Source organism: Canis lupus, chromosome 34 (genome assembly GCF_003254725.2).
Source record: "Canis lupus dingo isolate Sandy chromosome 34, ASM325472v2, whole genome shotgun sequence".
NCBI lineage: Eukaryota > Metazoa > Chordata > Mammalia > Carnivora > Canidae > Canis > Canis lupus.
In genome coordinates this window covers 11943368-11963051 of record NC_064276.1, presented here as the reverse complement: position 1 = coordinate 11963051, position 19684 = coordinate 11943368, and the positions used below count along the sequence as shown (strand labels likewise).

The 19684-nt window shown below is 46.3% G+C and overlaps 2 protein-coding genes across 5 annotated transcripts in view; one reads left to right on the top strand and one right to left on the bottom strand.

Annotated features, from left to right (window-relative positions):
• Nucleotides 1–3380: 3380 nt before the first annotated feature.
• CCDC127 (coiled-coil domain containing 127) lies at nt 3381–14583 on the bottom strand. Of its 3 annotated transcripts, XR_003138939.3 has the most exons (4): nt 14384–14583; nt 12756–12886; nt 3693–4577; nt 3381–3575 (listed from the first exon to the last, which is right to left on the bottom strand). XR_003138939.3 is itself a non-coding variant. In XM_025451591.3 (3 exons), exons 1-3 carry the CDS (start codon nt 14581–14583, stop codon nt 3916–3918), a joined length of 993 nt encoding a protein of 330 aa, XP_025307376.2. In that variant the 3' UTR covers nt 3381–3915. The 3 variants fall into 3 exon arrangements, 2 of the variants coding, with proteins under 2 accessions (XP_025307376.2, XP_025307377.1); XM_025451591.3 differs by having other exon boundaries at nt 3381–4577; XM_025451592.3 differs by lacking the exon at nt 14384–14583 and adding an exon at nt 14068–14269 and having other exon boundaries at nt 3381–4577.
• SDHA (succinate dehydrogenase complex flavoprotein subunit A) overlaps nt 14509–19684 on the top strand; it is a 29208-nt gene continuing 24032 nt past the window's right edge. The window contains exon 1 of one of the 2 annotated variants that reach the window (XM_025451590.3): nt 14509–14644. In XM_025451590.3, coding sequence (XP_025307375.1) covers nt 14582–14644 — 63 coding nt within the window. In that variant the 5' untranslated portion in view covers nt 14509–14581. The remainder of the gene's footprint in view (nt 14645–19684) is intronic. The other variant, XM_025451588.3, reaches the window with a different exon arrangement.

The following is a 19684-nucleotide window of genomic DNA, read 5'->3' as shown; positions in this document are numbered from 1 at the left end:
CCTGCGGTCTGTCTGCACCGACGGGACCTTGACTTGCCAGAAGGTCCGCAGAGGCAGATTTCCGCAAGAGCTGCCCCAATGGCAGCCAGTGCTTGGCTCTCGAAGCCTCATTTTCTTTTTCAAGATTTCCTGCAGGGTTGACAAAAGCCACACACCTGATTTCCCCGCACCCTCTCCATCTGAATGTCACAGCAGCGTAGATGCCACTGGTTCCCAAACTGCCACACAGGGGAATGGAACAGGTAAGACGCAAGCTCAGAAGAGCCAGGAGGAGGAAGGTTAACGCAGATGTGCACACGTGAGGCAGAGACCCCTGCCCCAGGCTCCTGACACTTGTTGGCCATTTCTGGGTCCTCTCTGAGGAGGGAACCTGAGGAGCCACGAGGCCCCAAGTAAACCCCCCTCGTCGCTGTGTCGGGCAGCTCGAATCCATCTCTGTTGCTGCGGCCAGAGTCCCACTGCAGAGAAACGGAGCAGCTGAGCCTGTCGCTGCTGGAAGAGAGCAGCAGCTTGCGTCTGGCTCCTAGGGCTCGGGCGGCACCCAGGAGGTGCGGGGCCATCTCTGTGGCCTCCCTGGCTCCAGCTTTCTGCCTGCAGGGCCCAGCATGGCGTCTGAGCTGGGTGGGGTCCCCTATGGTCCATCACAAGACCCCCGAGCGAGCACATGAACCTTCCCCAGTTCCCGAGTCCTGACTGCAGACTGGCTCTCAGGAGGTGAGATGGAGACAGCGGACGCAGTGAGACAGCCTTTCCCTCCCTCTCCTTTCAGTGGATTGTGAACACTTCAGCACACCTTTGAACAATCCACACAGAAATACTGTTCTAGTTTAATTAGACATGACTTTTCTTTTCATTCTTTTTTTTAGAGGTTTTATTTATTTGACAGAGAGAGAAAGAGAGAGGACGCAAGGGAGGGAAGGGAGAAGCAGACGCCCTGCTGAGCAGGGAGCCCGACACAGGACTCGATCCCAGGACCCGAGATCATGACCTGAGCCCCCCAGGGGCCCATAACTTCCCTTCTCAGACACACACAGGTTCTTTGGTGAAGTCCCTTCCCATCACAATGCCCCATCATCGGTGTGATGTTTGCAGGGTTACTTTGTCATCGTGAAATGTTGGTCCATATGCGCATGATACACACACACACACACACACACAAGAAAATACACGACAGTTCCTTATCTGCATTTGTGAAGTTTTACGAGGGGGAGAAAGCATATTTAACAAATAAACTGGGATTCGTTTACAGAATCACTGCCTGCTTATTTTATTTGTGGAACATCCTAGTCAATTCCCATGCCTTCCAACTTTATTCCAAGTAAAACACCCTGAAACAGGTACTTTCACAGTAAGTACACTTAGAAAGCAGAGGCTGAACCCCTCAAAGCCCTTCCTGCATAAGTCACCACAACCCCACCCACAGTGTCCCCAAATCCATGAAAACCACAGGCCAGGAGATGCCCTGTCCTCCTGACTCCAGCACACACAGGACAGGCCTTGCCTCAGCCCTGGCCATGCTGGCTCAAGGTTTTGCTGAGACCTTCCAGAAAGCAGCCTGTACAGATGTTGGACTCTCAAGTCCCCATAAATCCTACACACACACACCAAACGTCCCACTGTAGTGTTACTTAGTCCAGATATCTTTTGGTTCATCTGTGAAGTCGTCAGGCATGACATCATGTAAACATTTCCAACCCAACAAAATCACTGTTAAAAAGATGGATGGCATCAAACAAACCCTCAATTAAATTTGCCAGCAGAAGGCAGCTGTGCTGCACAAACAGACATGGTCCAACATAATCTTCTGTAGGTAATGTCTGATTTTGAGCATCGAACTGGCATCTAAACTGACTTGGATGATCTGAACAGTTACCACGCTACTGAAGGCTGGCTCACAGCACGCTGGACACGAGAAAATATGGTGAAGATTAACAATTCACCTTGAAATAACCTACTAAATAGCTGAATTTTCCTCATTTTTTAGAAGATTTACTTATTTTTTAGAGAGAGTAGGGAGGGGAGGGGCAGACAGGGAGGGAGAGAGAATCCCCAAGGTGAGGCTTGATCCCACAACCCTGAGATCATGACCTGAGCTGAAACCAAGAGCCGGCCACTTAACCAACTGTACCACACAGGTGCCCCTGAATTTTCCTCTTAAAGTAAAACCAAAGAGAAAGCATTAGGCGGTTTATCCGAGGGTACCTGGAGAGTCAGCGCAGTAGGAGGAACCGATGGATACAACTGGGCAACAAATAGCCAGGCAGACTTTTTAGTTCAGATTTACCGAAGTTATTTTTGTTTGGATCTGGGGCAGGGTGGGTGACAGCAGAGCACAAATGGGAGACTGGGAGCCGCTGGAGAAGGGAAGCATGAAGCTGGCGCAGCACACAGAGGCCAAGAGCAGAGCTGGAAAAGCTCAGCCCCACGGGGCTCTCACTGCAGCTCCAAGCCACTTTGTATCTGCAAGTGTTCCCAAGTCTAAAATCCACACGTGAGCACAAACCCCGCAGACCGAGAAGTGTGCAGGAAGCCCTCACCAAATCCAGCTCTCCTGACAATCAGATAGGAAGAGTCTTGTCAGAGTGGAATTTCTGAGTTTGTGTTGCTGCCACAGACAGGCAGGCTGCAAAGCAAGTGCATCAAAGTCACCAGCAGCTCTGGAGCTGTGCGGCCTCTCCCAACCCCGCTGCCAGCTGCCTCACCTTTGCGAGGAGGCTGCAGGCCCTCTGAAAGCCTGCTGCGAGGCTGGCCCCTGGCTGGGATGCAGAACCTGGATTTGGGGAGGACGTCCCTACCACTGGGCAGTAAGCGCAGCCCACGTGTCTAAATTTTGTGCAGTTTGAGGGGTTACCGGCAACCTGGGTGCATGCCCAGCAGAAGATACTCATGCGTCCAGTCCTCACCAGAGACACTGGGCTGTCTCTGGGGGTTCCAAATGGGGGACGATTCCTACTCCCCTCACTTGGCCCCATGTACCTTTCCCTCTGATTTTTTTTTTTTTTTAAGATTTTGAGAGAGAGAGAGAGAGAGAGAGAGAGAGAGAGAGAGACAGCAAGTGAGCACACAGAGGCAGAGGGAGAAGCAGACTCCCGCTGAGCAGGGAGCCCTACATGGGGCTTAATCCTAGGACCCCAGGATTAGGACCCGAGCTGAAGGTGGAGCCACTCAGGCGCCCCACCCTCTGCTGATTTTCCTACACATCGTTCTCATGTACTGCTAAGATCACGGTTGGGATTACAAGGGTGATGTGTGAGAGGCTGACTCACGTTAGCTTTGTGAAAAATGGGCCAGCGCCTCATTTTGATCAGTTTGTGGTAAAATGGAGCTAATCTATGTAAAAACATTTTATGAAGAGTAAAGAATTACACTCATAGGTGGCATTGTTGCTTTTAAATGGCAAGTATTTTTTATTATATATCATTGCTAATAAATAATATGTGCTTACTAAATACAGACACAAGCCAAATCCCAAAAACATACGAGGGATGCTCATGGCCGCAGGAAACCTGGATATGTTACTATTTTGTCTTCATTCGGCAGTTCTATCCATCACCTGACAACTTCTATTTATAATTCTAGGAGAGAAAACATTTGAGGAGAAAACAATTTATTTAGGGAGTAATAAAAACAGACAGAAAACAATGTACAGTGAGGATCAATACTGTATTCGACTTTCTTAAAAACAATCTTACCCTACAACAGAGATACGAGGTTATACAGTTCAGCCTAATAAAATATTACAGCTTAAAAAAATCCTCCTGAGAAACTGCATCCTTAGTAGCTGAAGAGGGCCAGGAAGAGACCCCGTGTCCTGCTCAGACGGGGGGCGAGAGTGGAAGAACACTTGGGGGTGCGTGTGGCAGAAGCAGCTGAGAACACGCCAATGCGTCACAGAAGACGTACTTCACTCCTACCCTACTTCTCCAGGATGGCTTTCTCGACTCTCTGACACTTCCTCAGCTCAACAGTTAGCTCCCAGTATTTGAGATACAGCCACATGAGTCTCCCGTTCTGGCGTTTGTTGGTATTCCAGACGTCGCCACAGTACGTGTCATGCTTAAATATGTCGGTCAGGCCAGCTGCCATCTGCAGGTCCGCGGCAACTGGGTCAGTGGCTGCTCGGACCAGTAAGTTCTTCTCAATTTCCAGCCGCCTGCCCCGGGGCAGGAGCAGGCTGCAGTAGATGTTCTGTCTCTCCGTAAGCGCGTCTTCAAACTCTTTCAGCACAAGCCTGGCCCTCCTTTGCCAGTCATCTTCCTTTTCCAGAAAGCTCAGATACGCGCTTCTCAAGGGCTGCAACTGTCTCCTCTCTTGCATGACCTGAGCCCGCTCCTGTTCCAGAAGCTTCTTTTCTTCTACCAACTTGCGCCCCTGAGAGATGAGGGCTTCTCGGTAACTGGTCGTTCTATTTTGTTCCTTTTCAAGTTCCAAAGACAAGTGAGCGACCGCACGCCGGTTTTCTGAGATCACAGCGTGGTACTTGGCTTCGAGATCCTGCTGGAAAGCAACTGTTCTCTGACGGTACGCTTCTCTCTCTTTTTCTATCTCTTTCTGGGACTCCCTAGACCATATCCAACCTGACACAAATAAATTGGGGAGGAAAAACACACTTAATAAGCAGTCTGAGCTAAGGTTCTATAATCTTTATTTTGAAAATCTAAAGCACCTAAGGACAGCACTTCAATAAAATCTTAAGCCTTGAAAGGTACGGATAACATTTTGTATAAAGCCATATGATCATCAAAATTCTTATCTTAAAATTAAATACGGGCTACCAAAAGACAAGTGTGACAAGGTTGCTGGCAGTTCCCCTTCCAGCCTCCTCTTCTATGGCTGAAAAAATCTCCCATGGCTTTCTTTCACTCTCAAGCCCACCACGGCTGTGTACTCTGGCCACAGCGCCCCCACGTCCTATTGGCAAAGTTTAAAGGTCAATACTGCTATGCTTCCTGTATTACTGGTGGGTGATTACAGAACTGAGTGATTGCAAAGTACATTCAGACTCGCCTGGTCATCTCCAGTAAGTAGCCCAAGTCCAAGATGCTCGCTTCTATTCTGACAAGGGTACATACAAATAAGGTGGAGTAAGATGTTCAATTTCAACACACGGTCTGGCTCCCTTTCCCCAAACCAGGGAAACTTGACTCTCACAAGCATGGGACAGACTGAGGAGGCTGTCCTCTGCTGCATGGAGAAATCCAGTGCCAGGGAGGTTCCTTTTCCATCCCCAACATTCAAGGTGGTGTCGTTGCCATTTGGGTCTTCTTACCCTGTGTCCCTTGGGAATCTTCACTGGCCCATGACACCAACCACCTCCAAGGCAGTATTTCCATACACCTGAAAGTCATTTCCACTGGAAGTGCTGCTACCACCCCAACTCTATAAGCATAAAACCGAACATATTCCTTCCTCAACTAAGTCCTATTGCCAACATATAGCATCTTTATCTCCTCCTTTCACCCAAGTTCACAGGCAAGGGAGATGACCAGTAGAGTAGCAGTTACAAGATCATTTGATGAGCACAGAGGGGTATGTGTGAAGTGGAGGAAAGAAGGACTAATTCAGTCTGGGGTGCAGTTGGGAGGGGTTCCCAAAAGAGGTGAATGGGAACCAGTCTGGAAAAATGAGGAGCGGCTGGTAGGAAAGGTCCTTCTGGGGACACCTGGGTGCCTAGCGGTTGAGCATCTGTCTGCCTTCAGCTCAGGGCGTGATCCTGGGGTCCTGGGATAGAGAGAGTCCCGCATCAGGCTCCCTGTGAGGAGTCTGCTTCTCCCTCTGCCTGTGTCTCTGCCTCTCTCTCTGTCTCTCTCACAAATAAATAAAGAAGTATTAAAAAAAAAATAGAAAGGTTCCTCTGGCAGAATGAACAGGGACTTGAGTGGGCATCACATGTTCTGAGCAGATCACTTCCAGGAGTGATGGGCTCTGTTAAGGAGAAGCTAGAGCAGGCTCTGGAAGCCAGCAGGTGCTGAACAATACAAGTCCTCAAAGACTCTGATAAGAACTGGAAGATGAGAGGCAGGAGGGGGCAGATGGTCACAGAGGGAACCAGAGCCAGGAGGCCACTGTTGCCATAATCCAGGGATGATCTAATGAAAGAACCACAATTGAAACACAGAACACACAGAACTGAGGTACGCTATAATTATCGGGGCATCTGGGGTAGGTAGCACTGAATCAGGAAGGCCTCCTGGAGGAGGTGGGACACATGCAGGGGTGATGACAAGGGAGGTATGCAGAGGAAAGTGTGGAAGCAAAATGGAAAAACCCTACATCTGGGTCTGGTCCTGGAGAACCATACCTTATGACTCCAGGCAGACACAAGTGTGCAGAGTCCTAGATAGATTCCGAAGGCGGGGGTGGGGGGGAGCCTCCTGCTTTTGAGGGAATGGAACAGAGTACTTTCCTAGTCTTCCTGCTCAGCAGGGTCAGAAGCCTGCTCAGCAGTTTGTTGCACTATAAGTACAACAAACACAATGGGGTTCTGAAAGGTGGAGAACCGTGGGTGGACTGGCCAGGGACCTTGGGACCCAAAGAACACTATGATTCTGAGTCCCTGGGGTTTTGTTCAGCCTCACACTCCCAGACTTGGAGCTGAAATGCCAACGGTGAAGACTTCCCTTCAAAAAGCCATAGTGTAAGCCTGCTCTCTCTGGCCAAAGGGCTAGAGAGGTGGCCTAGCAGGACAGAGCTTTGATAATAAACACTCTACTCCTGCTACAGAGGTACTGCGGCCCCATTCCACCCGCCAGGCAAAGGCTGATGGGAGCCCCTCCTGCTCCCCTGGGGTGGTGTCAGAGGTGGCCAACGGGGCAGCAGTAACAAGACCCTCCTGCCTCTCCCAGCCGCAAGACCCTGCAGGAGCTGCAGCTCCCACACCTGCCCACTGGGAATGAGGGGACCCTTCGTCTGGGTGCCTGTGGACAGGAGGCTTTGTGGGGAGCCTGGACTTCCATCCCCACCTGGGAGTGAGGCAGCAGCACCACTCTTCCCCTGCCAGAGTCTTCTTGTCCAAGAAGCCGTTGAATGTCCAAATAAAAGGTCAGCCTCATGATATAATACCCAAAATACACAGGTTTCAATGGAAAATCACTCTTCATACCAAGAACCAGAAAGATCTCAAATTGAATTTAAAAAGATAATCAGTAGATGCCAATACTGAGAGGACAGAGATGTTAGGGTTACCTGACAAAGAGTTTAAGGCAAGCATGATAATACAAAGTCTAAGCACAGAGATAGGAGATATAAAAATGAGCAAATGAATATTTTGAACCGAAAAATATAACTGACATAAAAAATATGATGCTGAAGTAAGTGTAAGAAGAGAGAATCCCTCCAAAGAGCAAACAACCCATAACAAACCCCATATGAACAAAGACATAAAAAACCCTGAACAAAATACTGGCACATGGCCGACGTCCTGACTTTTTTGGACAGGAGGGTCGCGGACGCCACTGAAGCGGAAGAGCAAGAGGTGACCTGTACAAATGAAGATTGACAGCGAGGATTAATATTTGGATTATTTCAAGATGAGCTTCCTGTTGCCCAAGCTAAATAGCAAAAAAGAAATAGACCACGCAATAAAAAGTACCGCAGAGAAGGGGTTGATCCCCAGGTTTGGGAGAGATGAGGATCCTGTCTGTCTGCAGCTAGATGATATACTTTCTAAAACCTCTCCTGACCTGAGTAAAATGGCTGCTATATATCTGGTGGATGTGGACCAAACTCCTGTTTTGACATCAGTTATATTCCATCTACTGTGTTTTTCTTCAATGTGCAGCATATGAAAGTGGATTATAGGTAGGTTAGATTGAGTTGAAGTTATTATAACAGTGGGAGTTTCTTTTACCTAAGTAGTTCCAGTAACTCACCTCTCTGCCTGGGATGGTGGCTTCGTGAGCTTTTTATTGGTGCTGTTTCCTCCACTGACCTACTCATTTATTATGTGAAACTTTGGGCAAAAAAGAGTATTTCTAGTAGGAATGGCCAGTGTTAACCTCCTACTAAAGGATGAAAGAACTGTGCAGTTTGCGGAGTACTTAACCATCCTTCAGTATAGAAAATACAGAACAGCTTTTTATTTTATTTTATTTTATTTTATTTTATTTTATTTTAAATTTTTATTTATTTATGATAGTCACAGAGAGAGAGAGAGAGAGAGAGAGGCAGAGACATAGGCAGATGGAGAAGCAGGCTCCATGCACCGGGAGCCCGACGTGGGATTCGATCCCAGGTCTCCAGGATCACGCCCTGGGCCAAAGGCGGGCGCTAAACCGCTGCGCCACCCAGGGATCCCCGGAACAGCTTTTTAAAAAGCTTTCCAGGAATTTCATTTAAAACCAGATATGTCACTGTACTTAAACTTTTGGGACTGGTTGACTGCCTTTGTAAAAGAAGTGTTCCAGGAAACGAAGACATGCTTCTTTCTGGCCAACTGTCCTGTCTTCTGCCACTCAGAAAGTTTTAAAGTCATTCTTCAGACAATTCTGTCAAGAATAAGCACCGTGAAATCTGTAACACCTCCACTGCATCCAGTCAGCATCCTAATACTTAACATGTATTTTCAATGTGTCCATAGTACTTATCGTTTCTTACTGTGGGTGAGGTCCGATTGTCTAGATCTGTGTACATGTTTTGTTATTATCTTTTTGAAAGTTAAATATTACCTGTTTTAAGTATTTTAAAGCTATTTATTTTCCTAGGATATAGTTGATATAAGTATTATTTTGGTGCAGTCTTTTTAAAAGGTGATTTATGACACTATTTACCATGTGAAAAATAAGTAAAATTTTGGGGGCACCTGGGTGGCTCTTTTGATTGAGGCATCCAACCTTTGATTTTGGCTCAGGTCATGGTCTTGGGGTTGTGGGATTGAGCCCTGTGTCAGGCTCCGTGCTCAGCACCAAGTCTGGTTGACCCTTTCCCTCAGTCCCTCCCCCACTCTTGTACTCTCTTAAAAAAAAAAATTAGGGCAGCTCGGGTGGCTCAGCAGTTCAGCACCATCTTTGGCTCAGGGCAAGATCCTGGAGGCCCGGGATCGAGTCCTGCCTTGGGCTCCCTGCGTGGAGCCTGGTTCTCCCTCTGCCTGGTCTCTGTGTCTCTGCCTCTCTCTCTCTGTGTCTCTCATGAATAAATAAATAAAATCTTTTAAAAAAATTAAAAAAAATACTGGCACATAATTCTATAATATATAAGAAAGATTATATGGCAGGACAAAGTGATTTGTTTTTTAAGGTTTATTTATTGGGGTGCCTGGGTGGTTCAGTTGGTTAAGCATCTGCCTTGGTCTCAGGTCATGATCCCGGGGTCCTGGGATCAAGCCCCGTATCAGACTCCCTGCTTACAGGGGCAGCCTGCTTCTCCCTCTCCTCCCTGCTTGTGCTGTCACTATCTGTCTCTCTCTCTCTCTAATAAATAAATACATCTTAAAACAAAAAAAGGCTTATTTATTTATTTGAGAGAGAGTGTGAGCAAGTGCACATGAGCAGAGGAACGGCAGAGGGAGAGACTCTTCAAGCAGACTCCCTGCTGAGCACACAGCCTGACAAAGGGCTGGATCCCAAGCAAGACCCATGAGAACATGTATGACCTGAGCTGAAACCAAGAGTCGGACATTTAATCGATTGAGCCACCCAGGTGTCCCCCCATCCCAAAGTAGAGATTACTTATAAAATGTGAGACTGGTTCAATATTCAAAAATCAATCAATGTAAACCAACATATGAATAGTATGAAAAAAAAAATCACATGATCCCATCAACTGATACAGAAAAACATCTGACAAAAGTCAACACCTATAGGTGATAAAAACTCAAAAAGAAAATAAAAACTGGGATGTCTGGGTGGCTCAGTCAGTTAAGCATCTGCCTTTGGCTCAGGTTGTGGTCCCAGGGTCTTGGGATTGAGCCTCACATCAGGTTCTCTGCTCAGTGGAGCCAGCTTCTCCCTCTCCCTCTGTCTGACATTCCCTTTGCTTGTGCTCTCCCTACCAAATAAATAAATAAAATCTTTAAAAAAAAAAGAAAGAAAGAAAAGAAAACCTGAGGAGAAGCTTCCTTGCCTTGATAAAGAACAGCTATGAAAACCCATAGCTAACATGGCCCTTAATGGTGAAGATCGAACGCTCTTCCTAGAAAATGGGAACTTCGGGATCCCTGGGTGGCGCAGCGGTTTAGCGCCTGCCTTTGGCTCAGGGCGCGATCCTGGAGACCCAGGATTGAATCCCACGTCGGGCTCCCGGTGCATGGAGCCTGCTTCTCCCTCTGCCTGTGTCTCTGTCTCTCTCTCTCTGTGACTATCATAAAAAAAAAAAAAAAAAAAAAAGAAAAAAGAAAATGGGAACTTCTCAGTGGAGGCCTAGAAGCGTTAGCCAGTGCAAGAAAGTAAAAGGAAATAAAAGACAAACAGGAAACAGATTGGAAAAGAAGAAAGAAAACCTAAGTGTCATATGTTATACTACAAAAAAAAAAAAAAAAAAAAGATTAATTCAAAATGGATCATGGACTTACACATAAAATGATAAAATGTAAAACTAAACTTTCAAGAAACAATGTGAGAATCTTTGAGATCTAGGGCTAGGTGATGAGCTCTCTGGAAGAAAAGCATGATCCATCAAAGAAAAAATCAAAAGACCAAACTTACCAAAATTAAAAAGTTTGCTCTGTAAAAGTCCCCATTTAGAGAACGGAAAAACAAGTTACTGAGTGGAAGAAGATACTGGCAAACCAGAAATCCAGCAAAATACTAGAATCCAGAATATAGTAAAAACTCTCAAAACTCAACACAAAAACCATAGTTAGAAAATGGCCAAAAGACAGAAAGAGACATTTCACAGAAGAGGCTATACCAATGGCAAATAAGAATGTGAAAGGATGCTCAACATTATTAGCCATCAGGGAAATGCAAATTAAACCCACAAGGGTGTAAAATAAAACAGTGACCTCACCAAATGCTGGTAAGGATGCCAAGAAACTGGATCACTCACATACTGCTGATAAGGATGCAAAATGGTATTGCCACCCGGGAAAACATTTTGGCATTTTCCTAAAAAACTAAACATCGACTCCCAAGGAGGCTGACAGGAGCAGGTGGTTTTTGCGATTCAGTGATCTGCACAGTGCCTGCTCCTAGGCCAGGAACTGGGCAGATCCAAACCCAGCCCTAAGGGTGTTGCCACTTAGAAGCTCACCAGCCTGCCACCTTGCAAATTCTCCTAACCTTTGGAACCACTACCTGTTGCCTGTGGCTAGGGTGATGAATTCGATGAGTGACTTAGAAGGCTTAACATTAAATTACACTGACTAACAACGATTAATTAGTTTTGAGGCTGGGACAGGCCCTGGAGCGACTCTCATGTTCCCTTTGTTTTCCAGACTCTAGCTTTTATAGCCTTGCATAACAACTTTTACTATTTGAGGTTCTTGCCTTCTTGTACTTTTGAAATGTTGTTTCTGTCCCAGAAAAGGGTCAAGGAATAGTTTGTTTTTTCTTCTTTATTGTCTTGCTTAGGTAGCATTATAAGAATGAAAAGTTAAAAGTTTTCTGTAAAGATTCTCCAAAAACGTTTTACTACATAGTTCAGAAATTATACTGCCAAGGGGTGCCTGTGTGGCTCTTAGCTTTGGCTCCAGTCATGATCTTGGGGTCATGAGATCGAGCCTTGTGTGAAACTCTGCCTCAGGGGGGACTTTGCTTGAGATGCTCTCTCTCCATTAAAAGTATCATTGCAGGGCAGCCTGGGTGGCCTCAGTGGTTTAGCGCCGCCTTCAGTCCAGGGCATGATCCTGGAGATCCAGGATCGAGTCCTGCATTGGGCTCCCTGCATGGAGCCTGCTTCTCTCTCTGCCTGTGTCTGTGCCTCTCTCCCTGTATCTCATGAATGAACGAACGAACGAATGAATGAATGAATAAATAGAAGTATCACTGCAAATAGAGAGGAGCTCATGCTTTTCTTCCAATTAGTTGGTTTCTCATATTCTTAAGTGCCAACCCAGAACTGTGGGATATGATAAAACATAATACGAATTCCTAAATAATAGAAAACTATCATGTAGTAGAAAATAAAAGCTAAAGGCTAGAATAATTATAACCGACCAGTAACTGGTAATTTCCCCAAAGTGATATTCAAACTAGACTTCCCCAAAGTCAGTTCAAATTAGAGAGAATCTGGCCAGACTGAGCAGAGGTTTTCACACTGATTCCCTAAACATGAAACAGATGAAGATGACCAAACTGGTTTTCTTTTTTCTTTCTTTATTTATTCCTGAGAAACACACAGAGAGAGGCAGAGACATAGGCAGAGGGAGAAGCAGGCTCCATGCAGGGAGCCTGATGTGGGACTAGATCCCAGGACCCCAGGATCACACCCTGAGCCAAAGGCAGACAGATGCTCAACTGGTGAGCCACCCAGGTGTCCCTTTTTTGTTGTTGTTGTTTTATTTTACACCTATTTTATTATTCCCTGTCAGTCCTTATGAGGGCAACTGAACCAAGAGAGCCCCCTTCCAAGCAGTGAAGTCTGGAACGGGAGCTAACAGTGACGAAAACCCACTCCACATGGAGTCTCTTGTGTTATTTAGCCCTCATAATGATTCCATGGATAGGGAGACTGAGGCCCAGGGCATTAATTTGCCTCGGACTCATTGTATGGGATAATACAAGGATGTACACTTGCACCTGCCAGGGTCCAAAGCCCAAGATCTTTAAGATTCACACTTCTAGCCCCAAGATGCAAATGTCAGGAAAGCCATGACTTACGAAAAGCAGCCAATCCCAGCATTGGAACCAACAGGGCATAATTCCATCTGCTTCCATCACCCCCATCAGCCCTGGAATTAGGCCGGATATTCCAATTTGGGGGGTCATTTAAGTTATTCATGGAGATATACCTTGAAGTAAATAATAAAGCCATTAACCATATAAAAGGAATAAAATGCATCTGTCACAATTGTATCATCTACTCCGTTCAGTTCTACCTATAAGCTGCATAGTACTGCGTCTTAGGGGATTAAAAGAAGGAGGAATAAAAAAAACAAGGCCTCACACAATTGCCACTCATGACACAGCTGGGGAGAGAAACAGGTCTCAAATACGTGAAATACAAGTAAAGTAAGTTAAAATGTCTAATATAAACAATCTTTGAAGTACAGTTGTATATAAAGATATGTAAATAGGAAGGCAGAAAGCACTGGCTGCTTCAGGCAGTGGTGCTGACTTGGAGAGGCCGAGGCACAGCGGTGTGTCAGGGAGATATGGATGGTGCTAGGAAGGCTCTCATGCCTCCTGACCTTGGTGGCATGAACACAATTACAGATGCTCCTGGCTTAAAGCTCCGGCTGTATCCTGGCAACCAGGCTGGGGTCACTGTTAACATGGATTTACCAATTTACTGAATACCTACACTAGGTTGGGCATTTTCACAAAACGGAGTGATGAGACTTTCAGCTTATTTCTGCGTGCGGGCCACAAATAATACACACTAATTAGAAAGGAAATAATCAAGGCTTACATAACAAAAAAGGAAACCAGTGCAATTTTGAAAAATGTTATGGGGTTTTGAAATATTGAAATGGGGCTTTCAGTAAACCCTTAACATCTAAAAGTAGAAAATCTGAATTGGCAATAAATGCCAAAAATACTACGTTAAGCAGTTTGTGGTAACTAGACAATAAAAAATTAGTCATCTGAAAGTACTCAACTGCAAACCTCTCAAGGTAAGTCTGCAAAGAAGAGTGCTCATTTCCTCCAAGCCAGTAAAGTCCACTTGGAGGACACTGGGCCTGAGGAAACATACAATTCCAAGAAAAGCAACCTAATCGTAAATAAAAACAAATTATACATGGTTAGAGTCTTCACAGGCTTCTTTAGTATTGGCAAAGATTTGGAAACCACCTAAACATCAATAAAATAGGAGTGGATGGATTGTCATAAACTAACTCATTAAAATAATTCTAAGATTACATTGCACACAGCTGTGCACCTATAAGCTGCATAGCACTGGATTAGGAGGATTAGGAGGAAGATCGTAATAATACAACACGAAACACAGGAAAGTGAAAACGGTACTTACAACTCTTGGTTTCTTTCCCATGCCACTCAGTCCCACAAAAGAATCCGGGTACCTTACATAAGCACGCCCCAAAGGAAAAACGCTCGGTGGACCAGCGGCGAGGTCGCGCGCGTCAGGGAGGACAAGCCCCGGTCGCCGACCCTCACCGAGTCACCGGCCCGTGTCCACCGCCGCGGCCCCCGCAGGGTGGACCGGAGCGCCCGCCCGGCGCCCTGACCTACTCCGACCCCTGACCCACCCCTAGTCCGCCCGACTTTTCCCTAGGCCCTGACCTACCCCTGGCCCCCCACCGAACACCGCCCGGCCCCCGACTCACCCCCGGGAGGGGAGCGCTCGGCTCCGGATGCCCTCAGCGGCACGGTCTGCGGACCCTGTGCGCAGGCGCGATGCCCCCACCGCGGGGTCGCGGCGTGGTGCGCAGGCGCGGTGTCCCCGCGTCCTAGGCTGGGCGCGACTAGATGCGCAGGCGCAGTGTGGCGCGGGGGTTGGTGGGACAGCGCGGTGGAGGACAGACATGTCGGGGGTCCGGGCGGTGTCTCGGCTGCTGGGCGCCCGGCGCCTGGCGCTGACCAGAGCAGTGAGTCTTCGCCGCGGAGCGGGCAGGGTGCGGGGATCGAGGGGGGCGCAGGACGGTCTCCGCGGGCCCGAGCGGACGCGAGTGCCCCGCCCCGCCCCGCCCCGCCCGCAGGGCCCCGGCCTGGGGAGGGTCTGCGGGCGGGTGCGGGGAGGAGGTCGCCGGAGGGTGGGGCGACCCGCAGGGCAGCGGGCAGTTTCCAGGAGCCCGCGGGTCTGCGTCCCTGTGAAGGTCATGACCCCGCGTGCCGCCCCGGGGACGCTTCCGCTGCCTGGAATCCAGGCCTGGGGGCCGGGGGCCTCGCGGGCTACGGTCGCTCGGACGGGTGGCGGCCGGGGGTGCCCCGGGGCCTCGGAATCCAGAAGCGCCCTGGGGCCTCGGGTAGCGGCGGCGGGGCGGGGGAGGTGAGCTCGCCCGACACCCGCCCTGGGGCTTGGCTGGCCGCTGTTCGCTAACCGAGCCCCTTCGGGGAAAGCGTGGACTGGGCGGTACGTGTAGGGCCTCCGTCCTGGGCTCTCCGTGCTTCTAGGAAATCCGACGAGAAGGTCCGCCCTCGACCGGCGCTGCGGCGTGTGGGCACCGGGCCGTGGGTGCCGGGCGTGCGCGGACCCCGGGCAGCCGCGGTGGGCAGGCGTGGTGACCGTCGGGGGCCTGCCGGCCCGAGCCCTGGAGGCCCCGCAACACGGCCCACCTCCCCGGCTAGTGATTACGGGGTGAGGGTCCCAGCGCGGACTCGCGCCTGTCCCTGCCGTGCAGTTCTGTCCGTCCTGAAATAGAGGTCTTACCAGTTCACGTGAGGAGGGTCAGCCATCCCGCCAGCGCCGGAGGACAGTTTACAGGCTTTCACGAGTTGCTGTGGCTGGAGGGTGCAGAGTCCGCGGTCGGTGGGGTCATCGCGGTCAGCTGTCCCTAAGCAGACTTGCAGGTGCTCCTACCTGTCAGCTGAAGAGACTGACGGGTGTGTTTGGGGACAAGCGGGATAGGTCTGTCCACAGTCATCCCCCGCCTGGTGCTTCCGTCGTGCAGACTGCGACCCTCAGGCCGGTCGGTGGAGCTCCTTTTGTGGATTTATGAAAACCTTGTCCTTTAAGCTGGGCAGAAAGAATTCTGGCCATGAGCTGTTAACACAGCAGGTCAGGGTGTGTAAACCTCTCCTGTGCTGGCCTGATTTCCCAGGGATCTTGGGCGACAAGGCTGTTAGCAGCCGGCACTTTCCCTCCGTTATCTCCTTGAATCTTCCCTGCAACCCTGTGTTCACACACCAGTGAACCTGATGGCCATGGACCAATAGCAAAATTGAGCCGCCACTTAGGCCTCCTAGAAGATGCCTTTGGTCTTAAAGTCTTTATATCTTGATGAAGATAGCTTTTGCAGTCCCAAGCAGTATATTTAGTGGAATTTAGGGTTGGCAAAAACATAAGCGTTAAATTAGCAGAACAAAAAAAAGAAATGATCCCTGACTGAGAAATGCAGCATAGAGAGTACATGATGAGGATAATTTGAATAAAATCCACGGAGAATTTTTCTTTATCTTATTTCGTTCAATTCTATGATGTTTCCAAGTCATTTTATACTTAAAGCTGCTTTCAAGTCGCAAAATTGTCAAACCTATTTTGCCTTTGTTTAATTTTTTTTACCCCAATGCACTGACATAATTTGCAGACTGATGTAAACTAGTTTACTGAAACAAAAAGTATAAATAGTTGCTGGTTAACTGCTTCAGATGAGATTTTTCAAATTCTTTAAGGTGAATATCCAAAGTACTGTTCTAGAATAAGTCAGTTTCTTTTCTTAAAATATATGATTTTGAATATGTTTTAATGGTATATATTTAGAATTGCATTATTTAGGCCATTGTAGTAACTTCATTTTGTTTCTTGGGGTAATTATACTGCGGTGGCATTCAGTTCTGCATTCTGTGCGATGTCTTTCTGGTTCGCTTGTGGTTTAGTTTTGAAATGTAACTTAGATATGCATCTTATTTTGGAGTTGCAGAGATTTTTCCAGAGGCTACCTACCTAGGGGGAATGTATAAAATCCGGTGCCAGCCAGGCTGACCTGAGTCCAGACCCAGGATAGTCTCCCTTTCTCTGTGTGGGGGTGCTTGCTCAAGCCATAGCCTACAGTTCCCAGGCTGTGCTTGGTAATCTTGTGAACTTTAAGCATCCCTATTTTAAAAACCTTTAAATTTTTAATGAAAATAATTACACAGAGTTTTTTAAAAAAGAAAAAAGTCTAGGAGTACAGAAGACTTTATAAATGAAAAGGAGTAAGACCCACTCCTTCCCCAGGTCTATTCCCCAGTGGGATCAGTTCTGAATTGTTTCTGTTATTTCACCTGGTGTTTATCTACATTTTTCTAGCTAATATGCAGGTGTATTTTTCTTCATTTCGGACATCAACTTGTGCTGCTAAATGAGGATTTAGTTCACACAAACCATCTTCTCACATCCTTGGTCCTTCAGTGTAGTCATGCAACCACTTTTAGATCCTTTATTGGCTGCTTTTCTGATTGTGTAGATCAATTTCCTTTTCATGATTCATAGATACCTGTTACTAGATGAGGACTGTCCTCTTTGCTAGATTCCACCCTTCTCTTCACTTTTTTCTCCCTTTTACTGTCATTCACCTGTGCTTTCCTGCCATTAAAAGGTCTGTTTCCTTTAATTTTACCTCTTAGGTAGATTTCCTCATTCTTCTCTATGTTGTTCTGTTGGAAAATGCTTGAAGCTTTAACTTAAAAAATGTTAGTAAGTGGGGCGCCTGGATGGCTCGGTGGTTGAGCATCTGCCTTTGGCTCAGGTCGTGATCCCAGGGTCCTGGAATCGAGTCCCATGTCAGGCTCCCTGCATGGAGCCTGCTTCTCCTTCTACCTATGTCTCTGCCTCTCTCTCTCTGTGTCTCTCATGAATGAATAAAAAAATCTTTTTTTTAAATGTTAATAAGTGACCCAAAAAGAGTTTTATCAAAGACAACTTGGGTTACTACTGGACTCTCCAAATTCTAAAATTGCTCAAGTAAGATTTAGATTAAAAGCTAATACTCTGTTTTCTGCAGCGAGTGTGATAATTTGTTAAAGATTTCATGATAGGGATCCCTGGGTGGTGCAGCGGTTTAGCGCCTGCCTTTGGCCCAGGGCACGATCCTGGAGACCCGGGATCGAATCCCACGTCGGGCTCCCAGTCCATGGAGCCTGCTTCTCCCTCTGCCTATGTCTCTGCCTCTCTCTCTCTCTCTGTGTGTGACTATCATAAATAAATAAAAATTAAAAAAAAAAAGATTTCATGATAATAGCTGCCACTGTTGAAGCTAGCCATGTGTGTGTATGTGTGTGTATGTGTATATGTGTCCTTATTCAACATGAACATCTTAGAAAGAAGAAACAAATGCTTAGGCAGTCTCACTGTTTTTATTTTTTTTTGTAGTTCAACTGAAACAGGTAAGCTTAACGATCAGAACAAAATGGGCTCAATTAGGAAAACCTGTATATAAAAGATGCTTTGCAGTATAATAAATCTTTTTCAAGTTGATTATTTTCATAGGATTTAATATATATGATTATTCAGTTTTCCAAATTAAAATCGTTCAGGTGGCCATAAGTTTACTGATACTCCAACAATGTTCAACGAATGTGCTATTCCTCACTAGCAATTCACAGTTGGACAAGCTTTGCAAAAAGTACACAGAACACAGTGCACTAAAGCAGTGTTTCCATACATCCACCTACAGTGCATCATCACCCAAAGTGATTTATATTTCATTTTTCATTAAATGAACTTGTGCCCTTAGAATACAAAAGATGTAATTAAGGAAGAAGTGTATGTTGTCGGTGTCTCTGGACAGTGTAATCACCCATATGTATTTTTTTTATGTTTCACGTACTTTAAGTCTTATAAACATCTTTGCCTTTCATATTATACCAGGAAAGAAATGAATACTGAAAATAAAAGAATGGAAAAACAAAAATTGATTTATTTTGCCTTTAAATTTCACATCACAACATTTTACTGAAAATGAAGTGATTTTTAATCTGTAGATAAAAGACTCTAAACAATAGGATGTTTTGCACGTTTGGTTCTAAAATAGATGTGAATTCACAACAGGTCTTACATACAATGATTTCAATCCATCAGGCACTCCAGATGATAATGTGGAGATATAATAGTTATGTGATGACTCTTTGATAGTCCAAGGGGATAAATGGGTGCCTGGGTGGCTCAGTTGGTCAAGCATCTAACTCTTGGTTTCAGCTCAGATCATGATCTCAGGGTCCTGAGATTAATCCCCACATGAGGCTCCCAACTCATGCACACTCTTTCTCTCTCAGATAAATCTTTTTTTTTAAGACCTTATCCAAAAATTAATCTTTCTATAGTATTAGCCCCTAAAAGGTATTTTTTCTGTGTAGATGACAATATTATTGTCAGTTTCATATACTTTTACTTTATGAAGAATGCCCAGAGGAAGAAATTTCTGGAGGTTTTCCTAGATGTATACAGCTACTTTTTGTGTTGTGCTTACATCTGCAAAGTATGGCCCATCCAGATTCTTATGATCAAAGGCCTTCATAATTGCCTCCTCCATATACTATTTGAGATCAAATTTGTAACCATTCCTGTTAACAGGACCAGTCTCCCCGTACTGTCACCACAATTCTATAATTGTGCCCATGGCCATTTGGATTGTTGCATTTTGCAAACAGAATCTAGTTTTCTTCATTACTCAGAGATTTGCTGTGGGGCCGGTGGGTCTCCTGAGGGAGATGAGGCGGGACAGGGTGCTCTGCACTCATGGCCTTGCCTCCCCTCTCCTTTGGCGGTATGGTGGGGACATGGGGATGGACTCATGGTTTCTATTTTAATTTCGGTTTGGTATTGCAAAATATACTGTTCTTTTTGAAGCTAATACCTTTATACTGTACTTTATAAAATTTTCAAGAACATTTGTATTAAAATTCTCTGACTTGTTTAAGATATGATTTTACCAATTTTAAAATTATACTAAAACAGAAGAATATTCTTTTTAGTTTTTAGATTCATTTTC